The following is an 18800-nucleotide window of genomic DNA, read 5'->3' as shown; positions in this document are numbered from 1 at the left end:
TGCATCTACCAAATGCATTTATACAGCAGCTCAGCTGGCCCTCTGCTAATAAATTCCCCAACATTAGCTAGTCCACTAGAAATTCACTCCAATATCTGCACTAATATAGCATTGCTGCAAATGCAATTATACCAGTCTGACATGGAGAACTGCAGAAAAGGTGATTCGTATATGTGTGATCAATGCAGGTTAGCTCTGTAGCAAAAAATGTGCATCCAGCTGAGGCAGAATTTCACCTTTGCATGTCCAGTGTCAATTTCTCTTTGGCCACACAGGTAGAATTTAGCTTAATTGCAATGCATATTGAAGTACTGAGATACCACTTTGATCATTAGAAAAAGCATGGGCTCTGTATGAGCAGAAATGGAATGGAAGCACAACAGGAACAACAGTCACATAAAGTGCAAGTGTCCCCAAGGATGGCATTAATAAAGAGTTAAAGCCCCATTAGCCCTTCCCTCCCCAGATAAATCCACATCAGCAACAAAGTTGTAGTATGGCTTTGTTTGTGGTCAGTTGTCTCTTCTTGATGAATTCATATTGGAAAACAAAACAAAACAGAAAACGAAGACATTATCCTGAAAAAAAGGCAAAGTGTGTCCGTGGAACTCTAGTCAAGGCAAGGTCTGACTAAAATGAAGCCATATGGAAACCTCCAATCATATACAGCTACATGAAGTTCCTGCCTTCTGTTCCTTTCCTCTACTTCAAAGAAATGACTTGCTCATTAGGACTTACACAGTAACCTGTGTTAAAGTGCTTAAACTTTTCTGTATCACACATTTTTCCAATTTCTAAAATCAAAACCTTATACCTCTAAAAGTATCATTGTTTGACAAAATTACATTTTACAAAGAAGAGTGAAAACAGGTGTTAGAGCAGTGTGTATGCCTAGATAGGTACATTTTGCAACCCAAATGTTCATACTACAAATCCTGTTATGCTGCTTCTGTTATGTGGTCAATTCTGCCTTTTAAGGCAAGAGAACTGCATAGACTTGCAAAATTATTGAGGACAAGGCAGGACCTGCTAATATTCAGCATGGAGCCCTGTGTTTGTAGGGAGAGGTTTGTTGCTAATTCTTCTTGACTCGGTAAGAAATGACATTTTTGTAGTAGGATAAGGATGGGATATTTCTCACTACTATCTGTCCACAACAGTCGAGTTTCACGACATCTGCTCTCCAAGGTCGGTATTTGCCTTTGACTGAGACAGGGCAGAAAGCAAGATGGGTCTAAGCAGCATACGAGCATTTATGCCTAGTGGAAATGCCCTGCCAACAGCTAGGTTGGACTTGGCACATAGGAAAGAAACCTTACCCTCTTCATGTTCTCATCTGGGAGCAAAGATTAAGGACAAAGAATATTATTTTTTGTTGTTGTTGCTGTTCTGTTTAGTTTTCCTTCAGAAAATTAGTAGCACTATGAAAGAAATGAGAATGAAAATGGAATTCCTGAGAGTCTGACTTGTTTGGTCAGTTTACTCAGAGGAGCTTTGTTTTCAATTTGGGTGTCCATAATAACCTAGCATACTAATACTAGAATCTATACTGTAACCCAGTAAGATGCTTAAAGAACACATTGATAAATTTTTAAGACTAAACTGAAAAAATATACCTTCAAGAGTTCACCATCCTTACTTGGCCTTATACACTCCAGCTTATGTACTTAAAATTTCCAGATTTATCTGTAGTCACCTAAATCAAACACAAATGTTCCCCTGAGGCAAACTCATCTCCCCTTTTCATCTTACTTTGGCCTTCCTCTCCCTATAACCCTACTTTTCCCCCTGCATAGTGCTGTTCATAAAGTAATTCTTCATTTTTCCCCTTTATAGTTCTTCTCTCTCTGCACATGCTGAATATCCCTTGCTTATACAATCATAAATCTTTTTGTGGTTGTCCCATTTCCCTAGACTATTGATAATGCTATTCACAAAAGTTTTCTCATTTATACTCAAACAAGCACATCACCCTCCTCTCAAACCAATCTCTTTTGTCCACTGAGTCCTTTGACTGAGAGACATTTTTTAATGATTATTTTCTTGGATACATGACAAAAATCTTACTGGACACTGACGCCCTCTGCTTTTCCCTAACCGTTGGCTATACTCTTCTGCTTATGCAAGAATTTTCCTTCTGTAAGTAAAACTTCTATGAGATTTTTGCACTGGAGCATATATATGCTTATTTGTATATATGTTTTACATCAGCGGGTAATGCAAGGTAATCAAGAGGCTTCTAAAATACGGCCAACACTTCTGCTACCAAATCCAAGAGACATAAATAGAAAGGGACAAAACTTCACACTAACAGAAGTACAAATTGCCTTAAACAGTGAGAAGAGAAGGCACAGATATATCCTTAGAGGCTGTCTATAATGCCCCTAAGATTTTAATTCACAATTTGGGAAACTGCTTGGTTAACGATGTATTCCACTTTTTGATTTGTAGTTTAAAGGTAAACATTAAACTTACAGGTGCACTTCCATCTGTATCTCTCTCTCTGCCTAAGTATGAGGCACTAGATATGAAAAGCTTACCTGTTATAACAGGTTGCTTCTAGCACTTGGCCATTTTACCTGTGATGTTCTTGGGTATATAGTAATTTTAACTGGTACATAACCAGTCTGCAGACTAAGTTTTTCATTGGCGAGTACTCTATATGACGTAGTCATGACTGATGGTACAAAAGTGACTAAAATATGTTTGCTCTTCTTCATTTGTTTAGCAATATATACAAAAAAGGACTCTGCTTTGATAAATTCATGTTACTCTAATATGCATGGTAAGGAAGTTCAGAGAAGCTAGGTTGGAATATGATTCATAGAAGTAAAATAAACTGGGTAAATTCCTAACCACATGAAAAATTAGGAGAAAGTCCAGAAAATGAATGCAGATAGAAATGATCTTACTGTTAGAAACCAAGTCCATTTTCCTCCAAACCAACAAAAACAAACAAAAAAACACCCACTCCTAACTGTATTAACTGTCAGCCATTAATTTTGATTAGGGCTTCTTCACTTCCCACAGCTTGCCTACCTCAAATCTCCTGCACAACAATGATTTCTGTAAGGTTTTACAGTCAACCTAATTCAATAAGATAATTTGATGCCTGACTGAATTCGCACTAGCTAATCCATATCAGCTGCTTTTGGAAACATTCTTTGGGGTAATGTCATATCCATGCTTTCAAAATTACTCAGGTGTATATTCAGTTAACAGGCTTTATATGTTTTTTGACAACTTCCACTTTTCAGTTAAAGCTAGAACATCGTAGAATTTGGCAATCCAGATTGGGAGTTTACCCCTGGACCAACACAGGACCTTTCCTAAGACTGTTAACAAAACCATCTGTTTTCTGTCATTCTGGTATACAATAGTTAAATGTTCGCAGTTGAGAACACCATCAGATGTAGGGGGTTTTCTTGTTGTTGTTGTTTTTCTTTTGAAATTATTTTTTTTTTCTGTCAGCTTTGTTTTTCATTTATAAAAAAATTCATACAATTCCTGCCATTTAACTTTCACTCATTCTGCAATCACTCATCCCTCATTTGCATCCAAATTTGGTTCCCCTTTTTCTGGAAATGGCTTATATCAAGAAGCTGTCTTTAGAGAACTTTGTATTGATGGCACAAATCCTATATCATTAAAAGCTTCCACACATGTTTTGCTTTTGTCCCTCATTTTTGGTCTCTAGCCAGCATTGTTCTTCATGTTTGGTCTTGAGGTTCTGAAAGAAGGCAATTTATTAAAAAAAGCAGCTCAGTCTTACGAGGATTACAGCTGTTACTGACCCACGCATAGTGCTGGACCAAGAATTTTAGGACACTTTTGAAAGCACTGGAACAGAGTTTCTTTGATTGCTAATATTAGCTCTGCTTACAACAGCTTACCTCTGACCTTTCAATGTAGTAACAAAAAAACCTTGCTTTCATTTAGTGCTCTGAACCAGTTCTTACATAGCCAAGCAGTTCCACCAGGCTACTGGTCTGGAATGCCTTCTGGACATTTAACAAGACTAGAGTCATGCATTTTGGAAAGTCTTCTATAGTCCTTTATATTTATGTTATGCTTCAAATACAGCAAATTATTTTCAATAAATACTGGCTTTGAAAAACTGTCACAACTATTTCATCACTCTTGACAAGTAAGACATCACACTTCACTTACCTTAGGCAGAAATATTTGAGAAACAAAGCTGTAGCCTCTCGGTTAAGGATTCAAAGAGAGGTTGCTTATCGCAGTGATTACTTTCTTTAGAAGATGACTATCTGTGAGAGATCATTCTGAGATAGAAAGGAAAATAACCCATGACCTAAAGACAGTGTCTCTAATGAGTGGAAGAAAAGACTCCTACCTGAAAGCCTTTCTTCAACCTGCTTATATTTTACAGTCCCGCTCACACCAGACAGAAAAGTGACAGGAACAAAATAAACTGGTTTTCCACATAACATCTCCCTTCACTGCTCAGATAAACTGGTTACTAGAGCAGGGACGTTAACAGGCTTTCAGGTGACTCTAATCTGCTTGTCCAATGATCAATGAATGACTACAGTAATCAGATTACAAGGGCTACTAGCTTCCCTACGTAGATATTTATGCTGGGGAGGCTGCACTACAAAAAATAACAAAAAAAACCCACAACCCTGTGAACTGAAAGTGGCTGGGGAGAAAGAGGAACAGGTGTGAAATCAGGAAAGTGCAGTGTTGGCAGGGAGGAAGAAATGAGGTCAAGAGCCAATGAGCAGAAGCAGCAGCATTTGCTGAATAGTGTTTGCTCACTGAGGGAGGCAGCATTAGGCCTCTGTTCAAGAAAGCAGTGCACAAAATGCCAGCATCAGCAAAACAGTTCTGGGTGGCTGCAGAGCACCAGAGCCCACTGGACTATCCTAGCTCCAAGCATGTGCTACTGCTATTGCCAGCCAGGCTTTGTGCACTCCCTCTTAAAATCAATGCTGCTTCTGCTTGGCATGAGGTGGCTCAGGAAGTCCACATGATGAAAGAAGAGCTGCGGTAGGTCAGATGTTTTGTTTGTCATCTACAGCTGGGCAGAACTGTAAGACAGAAGGACATTCTCCTGGTATAATATATATAATATATTATATAATATATAATATATTCTCCTGGCCCTCGTGTAACAAGCACTCCAGCTTGATACACTGGAAAAAGGAAATAACTGCCTCTCTTACATGCACACCCTTTTTGCAAAAGAACAAAAGCCTTCTACACACAGTATTAATTTGGTACAGAACAATAATAGATTGATCCCATCATTTGTCCCATCCCTCCTCCTGCTCTCCCTCACCCTTGTAATCTTGTATAGCACACCCAGGAATTGGTGTGAATGTCAGGTGGTTAAATATCCCTTTGACACATCTTTGCTACAGGTAGGTCTCACTTATGGTTCCTTGTCAGTGAATAGTTAACTGACAGAGACAATTACATATCAGAAGGCTTATCTGAGGTATGAGGCAGACCTGAAGAACAGCTGCTGTGCCTCGGAGTTGGCCTTAATTCCAACTATACCAGTTATTACCACTTGTCATCTTGTCCATATACTTCAACTGTCACAGCTACAGCAAAGCACTATAACTGAGTCATTATATGTACAGCCAAGTCAATTAACCTCTCCTCGGCACATTTTTCTATTCATAAAAAGTTAGTTTAAAAGGTCAAAGACCTTGGCAAAAGGCTGAGTAATATTAATATTCAACTTCAGTGTCTACTCTCACCGTCAGTATATAATCACTGAAAATACATTTCAGGTGACCTGAATTTACCCTACATCTGCCTGTTAAGAACCTGGGATTTTTTTTTTTTTTATTATTTTTAATGAGATGCATGGTATATTTAGAAAATGGCTTGGATACTTATTTTCATATCGCAAAACATCTGGAAAATTGTAGTATTAAATGTTGACTAATTTACAATAACAGCAAGAACTCAGTCATTTATACAGAAGTTAAAAGCTTACAGAAAAACTTGCACATCAGCCCCAAAGCTTCTCAAACTTTGATTTTGCTGTGTATGGAAAATGATGTATTAAGTCTGAGTGCAGAAAAAAATCTAACATTTTCAGAGTGACAAATGATACTGTTACGGGAACAGGGAGGTCTGTCACAATGTTTGAGTAATCTGGACTGTTTCTTACCTCTTAGGTTTTCTTGCATTAGAATCTAGCATTTCATCCAGTGCACCCTGCTCACTGGAGAATTCAGTTAGAAAACATTCTGATGGTGAAGATATTTTCTAGCCTGGTTTTTCAAAAAAGTGCCGCTCGTTCTCTGGAGCTCATCTCTAACCTACATTACAGCTTTAAGAAACCACCATCACAGAGAAGACAACTGTCAGGATTCAATTTAGTCTACTTAGCCTTTCACAAGACCAGAATTAGCTTCACCTTGATTAACTTACTTTCTTCGGAGACTACCTAGTGTCCCTTTAGTGCCCTGCCTTTAAGTGATCTTCACAAGAGTGATTAGTTTGAATTTGTTTAATTTTTAAGACCAGTACATTTCTTAATACACCATCCATAAGAAGTGTGGGACTTTTGCAACAAGATGCCAAAAGCCTCTTACAAATGGCTAAATGCCTTCAGCTTTTTTCATATAAAACCAAGGAAGGACTGAGGTTGCTGGCCACAAGGCAGAATTTATCCTGCTCAGTAATAAGGAAGAAAAAGACAATTGTAAATAACAATAAAGCCAAGAGTGATGATTTGGAAGGAAGATGATTTCTGACACTGGTCTGATATTGATAATATGTCAAGAAGATTAATTCTGTCTTAGATTAAATACAAATTACATTTCAGGTACAAAAGGAAAATATTGCTCTAGCAATGAACGAACAAACTGAACGCTCCATAAAACCTGAAAACCTTAAATCATCTGGGAGACAAAAGGGAAGAGATGAGTTAGAATTCAGAAACAGCTTGTACAGACTTTTTCCCACTAATCAGTGTCTGGTCAGGAGAGGATTTATGAAGTTTTCTCTCTTCCTGCATGTACATGGATTTCCTGCTGTAATCTGCCTGCAAAAGCCAAGCATTTTTGAGAAGCCTTAGCTGCAGCATTCGGGGTCTCAAAGAAGCCTAGAGCCAGTAAATGTTTACTAGAGGATCTGATGGAAATATATGAAAAGATAAGAGATTTGGAAATCACAATTTTAAATTTGGTACTATTTCTGTCAGGCAAATCTGCATTGATCTGAGTGTTGGGGAAAGTTATTCTAATCCTCACAGCAATAAGGACATAATGACTTTTAGGGAGGAAGTGGAGAGGAGAGCTAAGGCTGTAAAAACTTTAAACACATGCCTGTCACGCATGTTGTTAATTCTGCTCCTCTTTGTCCCTCCACACTCCATGACTCTCAGAAAACAGAACGGGATGCGGAACAGAGGAACTAACTCCCCATAGTAGAGTAGCTGTAGCATTGCAGTTTTTGAGCCCCAGACTAGCCAAAGTATAAGAGGAATCCAAGTCAGTGCAACGGTGCCTAAGTAGCCTGAAATAGCTCAGAAAAGTACAGAAACCTAGGGAAAGGCTAGGTCACTAAGTGCATTAGCATCGCATGTCAACCCTAAAATAACTCAGAAATTATTAGTGAGAAAGGGGCTGTCTTTTTCGATTCTGTGTCCCAGTGAAGAATCAGCAGGTCCCATGTCAAAGACTGCTCCCTTGAGGTGCAGTTCTCTCAATTGCCCCTTAGCTAATGCAGATAAAATGCTTCAGAGAAATTATAAATGGCAGCTTTGAGAACATATTAGAGAACATATTAGTTTCAGGATTATTTGAAGTCAATGTTTTCTTACTTCATGCCTTCTTTGAGGGGGTAGGGTAGGTACTGCATTTCCAATTCTGTAATCAAGAAATTAACTCGCAGATTTACCACAATTACTCTGTTTTCATTTTTCAGCTTGCCTAGATTTTTAAGTGGATTCACATAGACTGAATAGGTGCAGACCTATCACTGAAGTGCTGAAGACAAACACCACAGAACATTGGCAAACCAAGACAAATCCAGGGATCCCAGGAATCAGGATACATTTCCCACTAAGATATATGCACTAATTTGCTGCAGGCATTACTTGGTCCTAGACAAATGGAATACTTCCCTTGGCAGCTGTCACTCATCCATCTGTTGGACAGGCAGTGGCAAACTTTTATAACTTTGGGAAAAAAATAATTTGCAGATGATAAATACTAAATACAGTCTTGAGTGCAGAGGGAGGTGGAATCTGATCATCTGCAGCCATAAAACAAAACAACTGTATAACCTGATACCACATGAGATTATAAGAATAACAAAAATAATACTGATTGATACTACCTCTCACTGTTCAATTTATCCACGGGATTCTGACAAGATGAGATCTCTGTTGTTTTAGATTGGGTTTGTCCAGATCATAGTGCAGAATTATGTCATTCATGGACAAATGAAATATGTCAAGTCACCACTGAGGGTATCAAAATATTGATATTTGCAAAGAAGATGCTCCTAGATTTCAAAGATGACAGATCATCTCAATTGCTCACTACGTCCTTCTTCTGGTACTTACACTACCAAAATTTTGCTCATTCGGAGATGTACTTCCTCCAATTAGCTAACACATACCTTCTCGGAGTTATTTTTCCCTCTCATAACTCCTGGTAGCTGAACAGTGACATTTGCCATCATAATTGCAGTCTCTGGCCCTGTTCTCTGAGAGAACTCTGTTCAAGCAAAAGGGGTGGCAGCTGCCTTCTCATCACAGCACTTTCTTCCTGATGGGTGACACTGGTGATATTGCACTCTTTTCTTTCAGCAGAGACAGTCCTTTCCTACACTGATACAATTCTTCCAAACCTTAGCTTAACTGCTCTCTACCACATTAAGCCACTCTTGGTAATATCAGAACATTAATACCCTTTTAAGCAACATACATATAACTTTACTTTTCAAAGTCCATAAACATCTAAGTTTCACACACCTCCAAAGAGGAGAAAACCAAGCCTGCAGAGAAGAGCTAAGAATACATTTACAATTACCTTCATTAATGATCTAATGTTTTTTGTTTGTTTTTAAACGATTATGGCAGATACCACCGCTGTAATTACACGAAGCTGAGTATTCACCTTTGACAGTGACCTGAGCACTGCATGATGCCTGTCCTGTGTTGTTTTCAGCCAGACAGGTATAAATGCCATCATCTTCTGGTAAGGCATCTTGGACAGTCAGTTTTGCAACTCCATCTTCAAAAGTGGAATGGGCATACTGAATTGGCTGTTCTGCAGACAGAAAGGGAGACAATTATCTTAATACATCAGCCATATGTTTCAAAAACACTTCTTGCTTTCAGTGAAATTTGGATGCCTAACAGCAGTCAGTATATTAGAATGCACGGCCCCTGCTCTCTAGTGACTACAAACAGAAGCATCCCAAGCACAAAGCAGAATATGGTCTTCAGACAAATCTCACCATTCATTAGGTTTATTGGGTGCCACCTTTGATAGCAATAAGAGGAAGAAGGTTTATCTTTGTGTTTTGAAGAGATTCTCTCTCAGGCAAATAAGAGAATAAATGTCTTGTGTGTTTACTTAGACATTGCCTCCATCTAATAGCACTTTGCCTGAAAAAAAGATACTGGTATTACCGTCCAGATGTACAAAAGGGCATGATGAAGCACTTGAAGCCCCTTAAATTAAGTACTTTGCAGTGGAAGACATTCCAAGAGAGGCAGCAAAGTCTAGGATGGAGCCAAGAGGCTGATCTACCAGGCATTCAATCTACACTAAAGTATGTATAGTCTGCTAGCAGACAGGTACAGTCTGGTCTACAGTGACACGACTGTTAAAGAAGTTCATTTTAAGAAACTGGTTCCTTGAATTGGTATGGAACATGCTTAAATGTTAGTGTAGACTGGTTTAAGTCGCCTTGCTATTGTTTCGGGAACTATCATCAATCTCAGCCTTACTTTCTGAAATGCTTCTGCAATCTGTTTTCCCCATATTAAATATTTTCCAGTACCGACTCATCATTGGTTGCTTTCCCAGTGTATGCAATGCTTAAGAGGGCCTGATATCTGCATAAACACCATGCTGGAAGAGAAACTAAGGTCATCTGAGAGGATGCTGAAACTGCAGAGAAATTGTGCAGGGCTGTATCAAAGACATCTGTCACTTGGGAGATAATGGTCAAAAGGAAAGATCAAAATTGATTTAATTGCCAAAGTCATTTAAAAACATTTGGGAAAAAAACCTCTGGGGATTCTAAAAACCATCTCCGCACTATCAGCAGGATAAATTAAATGATGATACAGGTTTTTCTCTCATCTCTGATTTCCAACATTAGCAGAAGACAGTTATTATCTATGCATTATTTATCCGCATATGAAGTTTAATTTGGAAATGCATAGATGCACCCAAATCAGCATGATCCAATATTTAAAAAATACTATATAATGCCTGGGTAGATAATCTCATTCCCTTTTTTTCTCTTTAAAGTTATCTCTTTGTTAAATTAGCAGATTTTCTACAGCATGAAAAACTGGGGCAAACATTTAATCAACTGCCCAGAAGACTCTGATTTTAGAATAAACTCACCTCTCGTTCTTCGCAGATCACAGATCACATATTCTTATTGCTAGTTCCTTTGAGATCCCTTTCACTCAGTTACACGGGCTGTTGTAACTATTAATTCCAATCAATATTTTTGCATACAGGAATACCATTACATTCAAATACGTACACACAGAACTGAAGCTCAAGCAAAGAAAGCTTTCTGTAAGAGGGCATGGGGTGTTGGACTGCCTTCCTGGTCTGACTGTAGGGTGTCAAACCTGTCAGGGATCCTGTCTGGGATTCTGACCCTGAAACTATAAATGGTGCCTAATGATGCTATGATGATAACCAGGTCAGAAATACATTCAGAACAAAAGCTGCATTGTTAAAACTGGACTTTTTTTTTTTTTTTGGTCATAAATAAACAAATGAATACGATAAATGTTCTGTGTGGAAAAAGAAAATGGGGCCTCCTTTACCATGTCCTCAAATCAAAATTTGTCAGGGCATCCCATTTCTGACTCCAACTCAATGAAACCATTATTTTTTTTTTTAGCATTATTCACCATTCTGCCTTTTCATTAGACCCCAGCAAACAAATGAAAATATTTCTGCTCTGAGGAATAACCTACAGCAAGATTCTAAGTTATATCCATTGTTCTTATATTTTGATCTAATAAAAACAACTCTCCCAGCAGTGAAATGTTGCCTTCTCTAGAGGCAGAACAGTCAAATCTCCATGACAGCTTGGCAGTAGAAACAATAACAAAAAATACCTTACTGCTGGCATGTTATGCCAGAAGAAAGGAAATTTTCCCCTGGCCCATTTATTAAAAGCTTTCTGGACAGATCATAAAGCTATCCTAAAACAAAACACTACTCAGAGAATTGTTCTGCTTCAAGTTGTGATCATACTGTTTTTAAATTAATATGTTTATTATTATTGTTTTTAAATAAAAAAGATGTTCAATTTAACTTCGGAAAAAAAAATAAGAAAAAGGATATATTTGAAATAAAGTGAAATGGGCCTTATCCTTACAAATTAAAAAGAAGTTACCAGTAAAGCATTTAAAGAAGCTAAAATAAATTGAAATTGAAATTTTGGTGAGGCCAGAACTAAACCAAAAAAAGTTTATTTTCAGAGAATTTTTTTAAAAAATGAAGTAAATTGGTGAAGATTCAGGGGGAAATTTAATTTAATATGCAGAATTAGAGCAAAAGACAAAAGAACTGTCTTTAAAAAGTTGGAAAAAAATATTTAAATCATTATAATAGGCCTGGAAAAAGTATAAAAATGAAATTGAGGATGGTAAAGCTGCAGAGAAGAGTAGGAGCTAAACTTGGATGAATGTGGAAGTAACTCCTTGCCCTTACAGGTTCTAAGAAGTAATTATTGACAATGCGCCACTTACATCATCTATTGTTTTGGCTTGGTTGCCCTAAAAAGAGAGGTCAATCTATGTATGGCTTGGAAAATATTTTAAATTTGCATGCAGTCACAACTGGTAAAAACAGTCAGTATATAAACGTAGTACTTGTATGTAACGAGCTGTTGTAAATCTTTTAGTTCTCAGGTATTGTTGGTTCCTCGGAGGCAAACTGGGCAGCATACATGCTGCTTGGTATCAAGGGCTGGCCAGCCTAGACTCTTTTTTTTTTTTTTTTTCCCCTGTTCTCTTATGATTTGCTAAACTTGGGCTTTGCACACATTATTTCATCTAGATGTACATATTTTTCCCACTAGTCCTTTCGAAAAAAATAATCCATTATTGTTGTCACACTTGGAAGACAATTTGCATTTGATATTTTCTTGTGAACTCTGCACATCCTGTCCCATATAAAAAGTGCTATATTTCAAACAGTTGTGCAATTGCTCTGGGCAGACTACATTTTTCTCTGCAGCAGTCTACCACTTATGAACTGAAGAGGCCTTATATTCCAAGCATGGACAGCAGATTCTAACACTTTATTTTTTATTTTTTATTTTTTATTTTTTGAAAACACACTTTTCTCCTTTATTTGGTTATGGCTATAAAGATGAGTGGTTTGTAGTATCTAGCTAGCTTGTAGACAGGAAAGAAAAGTTTGCTTTCAAAGATCGCTATATCCAATTTGATTGTCAGGTAGAATAACGACCCTAGGAGTGTATATGGAATTAGCAGCATTAAACTACTGTTTATAATCCATTCAAGTTTGTATCAAAATGGTATACAAACTGTTATGCATCACAATCAGATGCAAGACAGGAAAACATTAAAATATAATGGTATATTATAGGAGTCTTTAATAAAAGAAGTGTACGTATATCTTTAAAATAATGATGTCCCTAATTTTTATTATTGTAATAGTTTGTTGTGCTACTGTTACTCAGAATCATCACTGTCTTTTTATTTAAGAGCAGAGCTAGCTTTCACCTACAGAATCATAAATGGTTTAAATTCCAGCTACCTGAAAAAAACCACCATGCTTATGCCTCTTTGTGATACTGATACAATTGCAGTTAGAAGCTTGGATGCAATAAAAACATTGTTATACCTGAACAGGCGCAGACTCAGCTGAGTTCAAAAGAGGAAGGTCAAAGCAGAACAAACATATTGAAAAATGGCAGGCGAGCGCAGTGCATACTGGAAGCCTACAGAAACCTGTGGTTTATTGACCTCTAGGCTACATTTTTTCAGGAGACGATGTCTTTCTGGATAGCATGGTTACATCGATGGAGACGTTATCTCTGTTCCTGATAAAGTGTAACACACAATTTGAAGTCGTTTGAGACAGGAAGATGCTCTTTGTGATGTGGATGACAGCTAGGTGTAGCTACATCATTCAATGACTAAGGGAACTGCATAGGGCATGGGATACCCTTGGAACATGAAGCTGAAAAGGTTGACCCCATGCATAGGAGTTGTCCCCTCTGTGCTTCAAGACACAATTATTTAATTGCCACAGTGAGTCTACCCCAGTCTGCAAAGCTGGAACTGTAAAATAGTCTTCAGAGAAACAAATGCTTTCCAATGGGAGTATGTCTGAGCTTTCATTCACATGTTTCATGCTGTAAATAAAGCGGTGGCCTTTCTATTCTAGACGTGGAGCTATTGGGAAGGAGAACAGGCCAGGCTGTGGGAACATACTGATCTCAAGGTCATGGTTCATTTGCCCTGCCACCTTTTTGAGTTATCCCATTTACTCCGAACAACTTAAGAAAAGCAGAGATCATGTACAAATAATTCATTTTAAAACAATCCTAGAGGAAACAGCTTTATGGCAAAGCATGCTACTCTTTGTCTTTAAATCACACACACACAAAGATAAATAGTCTGGGGGAGTCTGCAAAAAATCAATTGCACTTCAGGAATAACAGAGGTGCTTGAGGGTTAAGCTGAATAAATCTGTCTGGTGTTTAATAGACATGACTCTAAACTGAAAGAGACCTTAGTCAAAGCATGTAGTCCTTGGATCTCTGAAATCATTTGAAATCTAAGCAAAATACTGAAGTTTGGGTCCAACTCTGATATCAAGAGGGGACTGTTAAGGAAGCTTCCATGTTCAGTTGTTTAATAAGAACATGGGAGGAGTTTATAGAGCCTGATAAAATAAAATAAAAAATTATGTATCCTTTTTTTAATCAACTTTTTATAGGCATTCCTGTGCAGACCTGGGATCTCAAGGAACATCTTCCTAGTAGACAAGCAATGAGAAAAGCTGTGATTTTGTTATCTTAGGCATCTGGATGCTAAAAACGGTTATGACCTGCCCAGCTGAAAGATGAGTGGAATCTGGCATAGATTTCCTTCCAACCCTAGAAGGTGATAAGGTACTTATTTTGCTTAGGACTTATTTCTCCCGTGGGATCATGGGATCTCTGCTACTCTCCAAGCAGAGGCTCATACCAAAGGAGTGGAGGTAGCACGGGATTCAGCATACAGTAGCAACACAGATTTTGTTGCAGCACGGTGAAAACTTCATTTAACGAAACCCAGGAAAACCATCTGCATACAATGTTGTCACTAGAGTCCCCTCCTGGACATACTGGAAAACTGCAGTAAGACAGGAAAACAAACAAACAAACAAAAAACCACTATCCTTCTTGTTTACTATCTGAATATAAAGTGATTTTCTTCGAAGGTTCTAGTGTATTATATTATGGTGAGTTAGAGTGCAGTATTCACAGCCGTGCTATGTACTGATCAGAGTGGCATTTGAGACTGTGAATGTAAGTGGGTGCATGCACATATTGCAGACCAGGGGGTTCCTTACCATTGAGAAGCCATGTGATCTGAGGCACAGGTATGCCTCCTACACAGCACTGCAGCACAAAGTCTTGCCCTTCACTCACAGTGCATCCTTTCAAGACACTGGAAAAGCATGGAGCAACCTCTTCAACTTTAGGCCCTTAAAACCAAAATGAAAACAGTTCCTTTAACCCAAATTGACAAAATGACCTTTACCACTTAGTGACTTTTCTAGGTAGGGTTAGGTGGCATGGCTGGGCTAACAGATTCATCCTGTGCCAACCAGAAAAAAAAAAATCAAAACCACAGTGAAATATTTTATTGGGAAACATAAATCATTTTGAGTGTGAACTGGTGTGAAATAAGGGGTTCTTTCATAATCTACAAAGCAAGCATTGCCAGCCTTCAAGCTGTTTCTTAGGTGGTTGTTTTCTGCTCCAGATTTCACCAGTTGCAGCCAATTACTAGAAGGGTATGCAACATATTGCCAGAGAGCTCAGTGCAAAGAATAAGAAGGAAAATTCTTCTCTATGATTGTCTGTATTCTTCCAGTTTCTCCCCAGTTTCCCCTGGTTGGCAGTGAAACAGGGTGAATTAAGGATGCAGTTTACAGGTGTCTCATAAGATGGAAAGTGAGAGTATCTTGAGTATCCTTCTTTAACCTCAGGCACAGCAAATAGAGAAATTTGCATAAACATGATCATAGCTCCAGGAGAAAACCTAAAACCAGGTGAAACGCTTAGAAATGAGGACAGGATTTACTAAAAGGCAAAAAAAAAAATCTTTCAGTAAGACCAGTAAGACAGTGCCTTCAAGCTCAAAATAATTTTTTACTGGAAGCTATGCTTGAATTTGGCAGCATGCAATCCTCATTCCTTCACTTTTCTTCTTACTTGCTCTACTGCACAGGATCAGTTTGTGCTTGCAAAACATTTCAGATATGCAGTGTCCTGCAGAAATGCTAAGCAACTCCAAGAGAACTACATGCAGAACAACAACAAAATCTTTGGCAAACTGTATCAAATACAAACATTAATAGAAAACTCCAATGGGGAACAGACCTCCCTGGGTGCAAAGCATGTGATGAGAGGGTTTTAGTTATACAAACAACAAAAACAAAAGGTCAGAGTGGAAACTGATGCAGAAAGTGGCTTGTCAGCTATCCCACACCACATCAGTGACAAAACTAGGAATCAGAATTAAACTTTACTGAGAAATTCTAACAGGAATTTTTCAGTCACCACCCTTTGGCAACACAGTAAAGACCAGCCACAGTTTTCAAAGTGCAGATGGGCTCACACTAGCTTACTTACTTTTGACAGTTAACAACCAGCTGGTGGAAGTCTGGCCTTTGGGGTTGAAAGCTGCACAGCTGTAAGATCCACTGTCCCCCAAGCAGGTTTTCTTTAACCATAGGCAATGAACTCCGTCTTCTTCATATATTTGGATACTTTCTCCAGCTTTAATAGGTGCACCCTCTTTGAACCACTCCACATTTGGTTTTGGTTTCCCTGAAACTAAACCATCAGGTCTTTGAATTTTTATGAACAGGTATTAGTGTAATTCCATTATTTGCTTTAGTATAAATTAGGTATAATTTACATGTACATGATTATATAAACCTTAATGAGTCAGTAATACACTATCTTCAAAAGACAGTCTGATATTCCTGATGTTCCAAAACCTTTCAGCCAGTCCAACTTTAAAATAAAAAATGCTTGGTAACCTGAAAAACCACAGCACTTCTGTCTGAAAATTGTTCCTCTAACAAGTCACACACAAAAAATGTGATATTAGATGAGAGATATTAGAGAAGAAAAAGGTATTTCTGCCATTCCTTCCTATCCTGCTCAGTTGGCTTCTCTGAGTACTTATCAGTACTTCACAACCCACGGTTCCTACCACTGAAACAATTACTGTGGTTGTTCATTCTGGGACTGCACAACCTAGAGAAGAGAGAGCTAGAGACATAAAAAAACAATTTCTCTCTCACTTTTAGGAGCATTTTAGAGTGCAAACTTGAAAAAAAAAAAAAAAGCTTACAAATAATCTTCTACTAAAATTGTAATTAAAAGAAAAAAAAAAAAGTGTTCTAAACATTCTTCTTGGATTCAGCAAGATACAGCCTTCACTACTCTTTCGAGAGGTTGAAACCTGGCCAAACTGTGGAGAAAACTCTTAAACACCATTTTAATTTTGACCTTTTCATTTCAGCTGTTAGGAAGCACTCAGATCATCACTGAGCCAACCAAATATGAGGGGCAATAGTAGATTCCCAAATGGAAATATAGAGACTGATTGCAGTTTCTTACCTGATCTTTTCCACAGCAGATTACTGTGGAAATAACATGAAATTCACCATCTATTTCTGAAATGCTTTATGAGCAGGGCAACTTGCAGTGAAGGAGGAAGAGCTTCCCTACTTCTGCACACAGAAGGGTAACCTGACTAACCCCAGGGCTCTGATACCTTTCATCCCTTTACCTTTGCTCTTGAATTTAATCTCCTGTCCTTCTGATGCTTCCAGGCTCTCTGGGCGGCTTTCAAACTGAGGAGGAATTCCCAAAGGGTCCCTCTTCTCCTCCATTACAGTCTTCCGGGCTCCAGCTCTATTTTCTGCTTCTCTACTCCTTGGACCTACTTGTCCTGTCAGAGATGGGGTTTGCTGAGTTGTCATCAGGGGTTGCACAGTCCTTTTCCTGTCTTCACCCTGCCTGATGAAAGTGGTCTGGGGTTCTGCCTTTGGTTCTGGTTGCACTTTGATGGGCTGTAGTGTGATGGTGCTTGAAGTTTTCTGCAAGACCTGAGATCCCTTTGTTCCTCCTTTAGGTTCTTGAAGAGATACTGCATTGACTTCTTGGTTCTGTACTTGATTACTCTCTTTGGCTTCTCTGGAGATGTAAAAGGCCTCTTTCTTTGCTGACACCCTGTCTTTGGTTTCAATCATGAGTTCAGTGCTGCTAGATTTGAGCTCTTTGGCAATCCCATTGCTAGCTGCCTGTTTGAAATCTGAGTTTTCAGCAGCTTTAAGAGCAAATGTTGGTTTTGACGGCATGCTGAAGGAAGATAAGTTTACAGATATATGACTCTGTATAAAGACTAATTATTATTATCAGCAATGATATAAATGTCCAAGCACTTAGGAGGAAGATCAATTTGCCTTTAGTTATGTGAGTGACAAGCACTGCTCTTTCCCTCAGACAGATTAAAAACAGGGATGAAAGAGGTAAAGTGAAATTACTCATTAAATGTGATCAGTGCTCAAACACTGTCTCAGCTGAGGAGTTTCTGGGTACAAATCCTCTGCTCAGGCTGTAACACATGTTTTGTGAGTCAGACACTAGCCTTGAATATGCTGCTAGAGAGTAATTACATGAGTTCCTGGAATATCCATAGTGTAACACTATGACATGTTTTAATAAATTGAGGCTACATGTAATTATAGCTCAAAATGCCACGTAAAATAGCTCCTTAAGGTGAAATTAAAATGTAAATTATGCAGTGAATTTACTATTTCTAATTATGGTGTCTTATAACTTAGGTGATTTCAAAAGGGAACTCATCAGTAAATTTGGCAGAATACTAGAGGAGGGAAAAGGGGTGTAGTAAAAAAAAAAATCAATTGAATGGATGTAAAAATATCATCTATGATTTTATTAGGAAGAGTTTCTCAGAACTGTGATGGATCTGCTGGTCAGAACTTGAGGGACTTGAATTTAAGTTTCCTACATTGAAGTTGACTGCCCTGACCCCTAAGCTGCTACCTGTAGAGTACTGTGTCTGTCTCACACCTCCAAAAGCATAATTATTTTTCCAAGGCAGAAATGGAACATATGAAATTCTAAAAGTCATTTCTAACCCAGCTCTACTTTGCTATGTTTTGTGTCATTGACTTATTCTCCCAGGGAGATTCAGGATATTTATGGTGGTACTTTCTTCAGCCAGAGTTAAAGGCAATATAGAAATAATGCACACAAGATTTACAGTTACAACTGTAAGATTTTTACATTTTATGAAATATCCTTCATTTGTG

General features: G+C 38.2%; 1 protein-coding gene across 1 annotated transcript in view; it reads right to left on the bottom strand.

Annotated features, from left to right (window-relative positions):
• Positions 1 to 18800, bottom strand: part of MYLK (myosin light chain kinase) — a 147210-nt gene that overhangs the window by 92431 nt on the left and 35979 nt on the right. The window contains 4 exon segments of the mRNA XM_035536847.1: positions 9114 to 9266; positions 14793 to 14927; positions 16081 to 16284; positions 17252 to 17823. Coding sequence (XP_035392740.1) covers positions 9114 to 9266; positions 14793 to 14927; positions 16081 to 16284; positions 17252 to 17823 — 1064 coding nt within the window.

This window comes from Cygnus atratus, chromosome 6 (genome assembly GCF_013377495.2).
Source record: "Cygnus atratus isolate AKBS03 ecotype Queensland, Australia chromosome 6, CAtr_DNAZoo_HiC_assembly, whole genome shotgun sequence".
NCBI classification, from domain to species: domain Eukaryota; kingdom Metazoa; phylum Chordata; class Aves; order Anseriformes; family Anatidae; genus Cygnus; species Cygnus atratus.
Note: the sequence above shows the minus strand (reverse complement) of the source record. Positions and strands in the feature narration are given on the sequence as shown.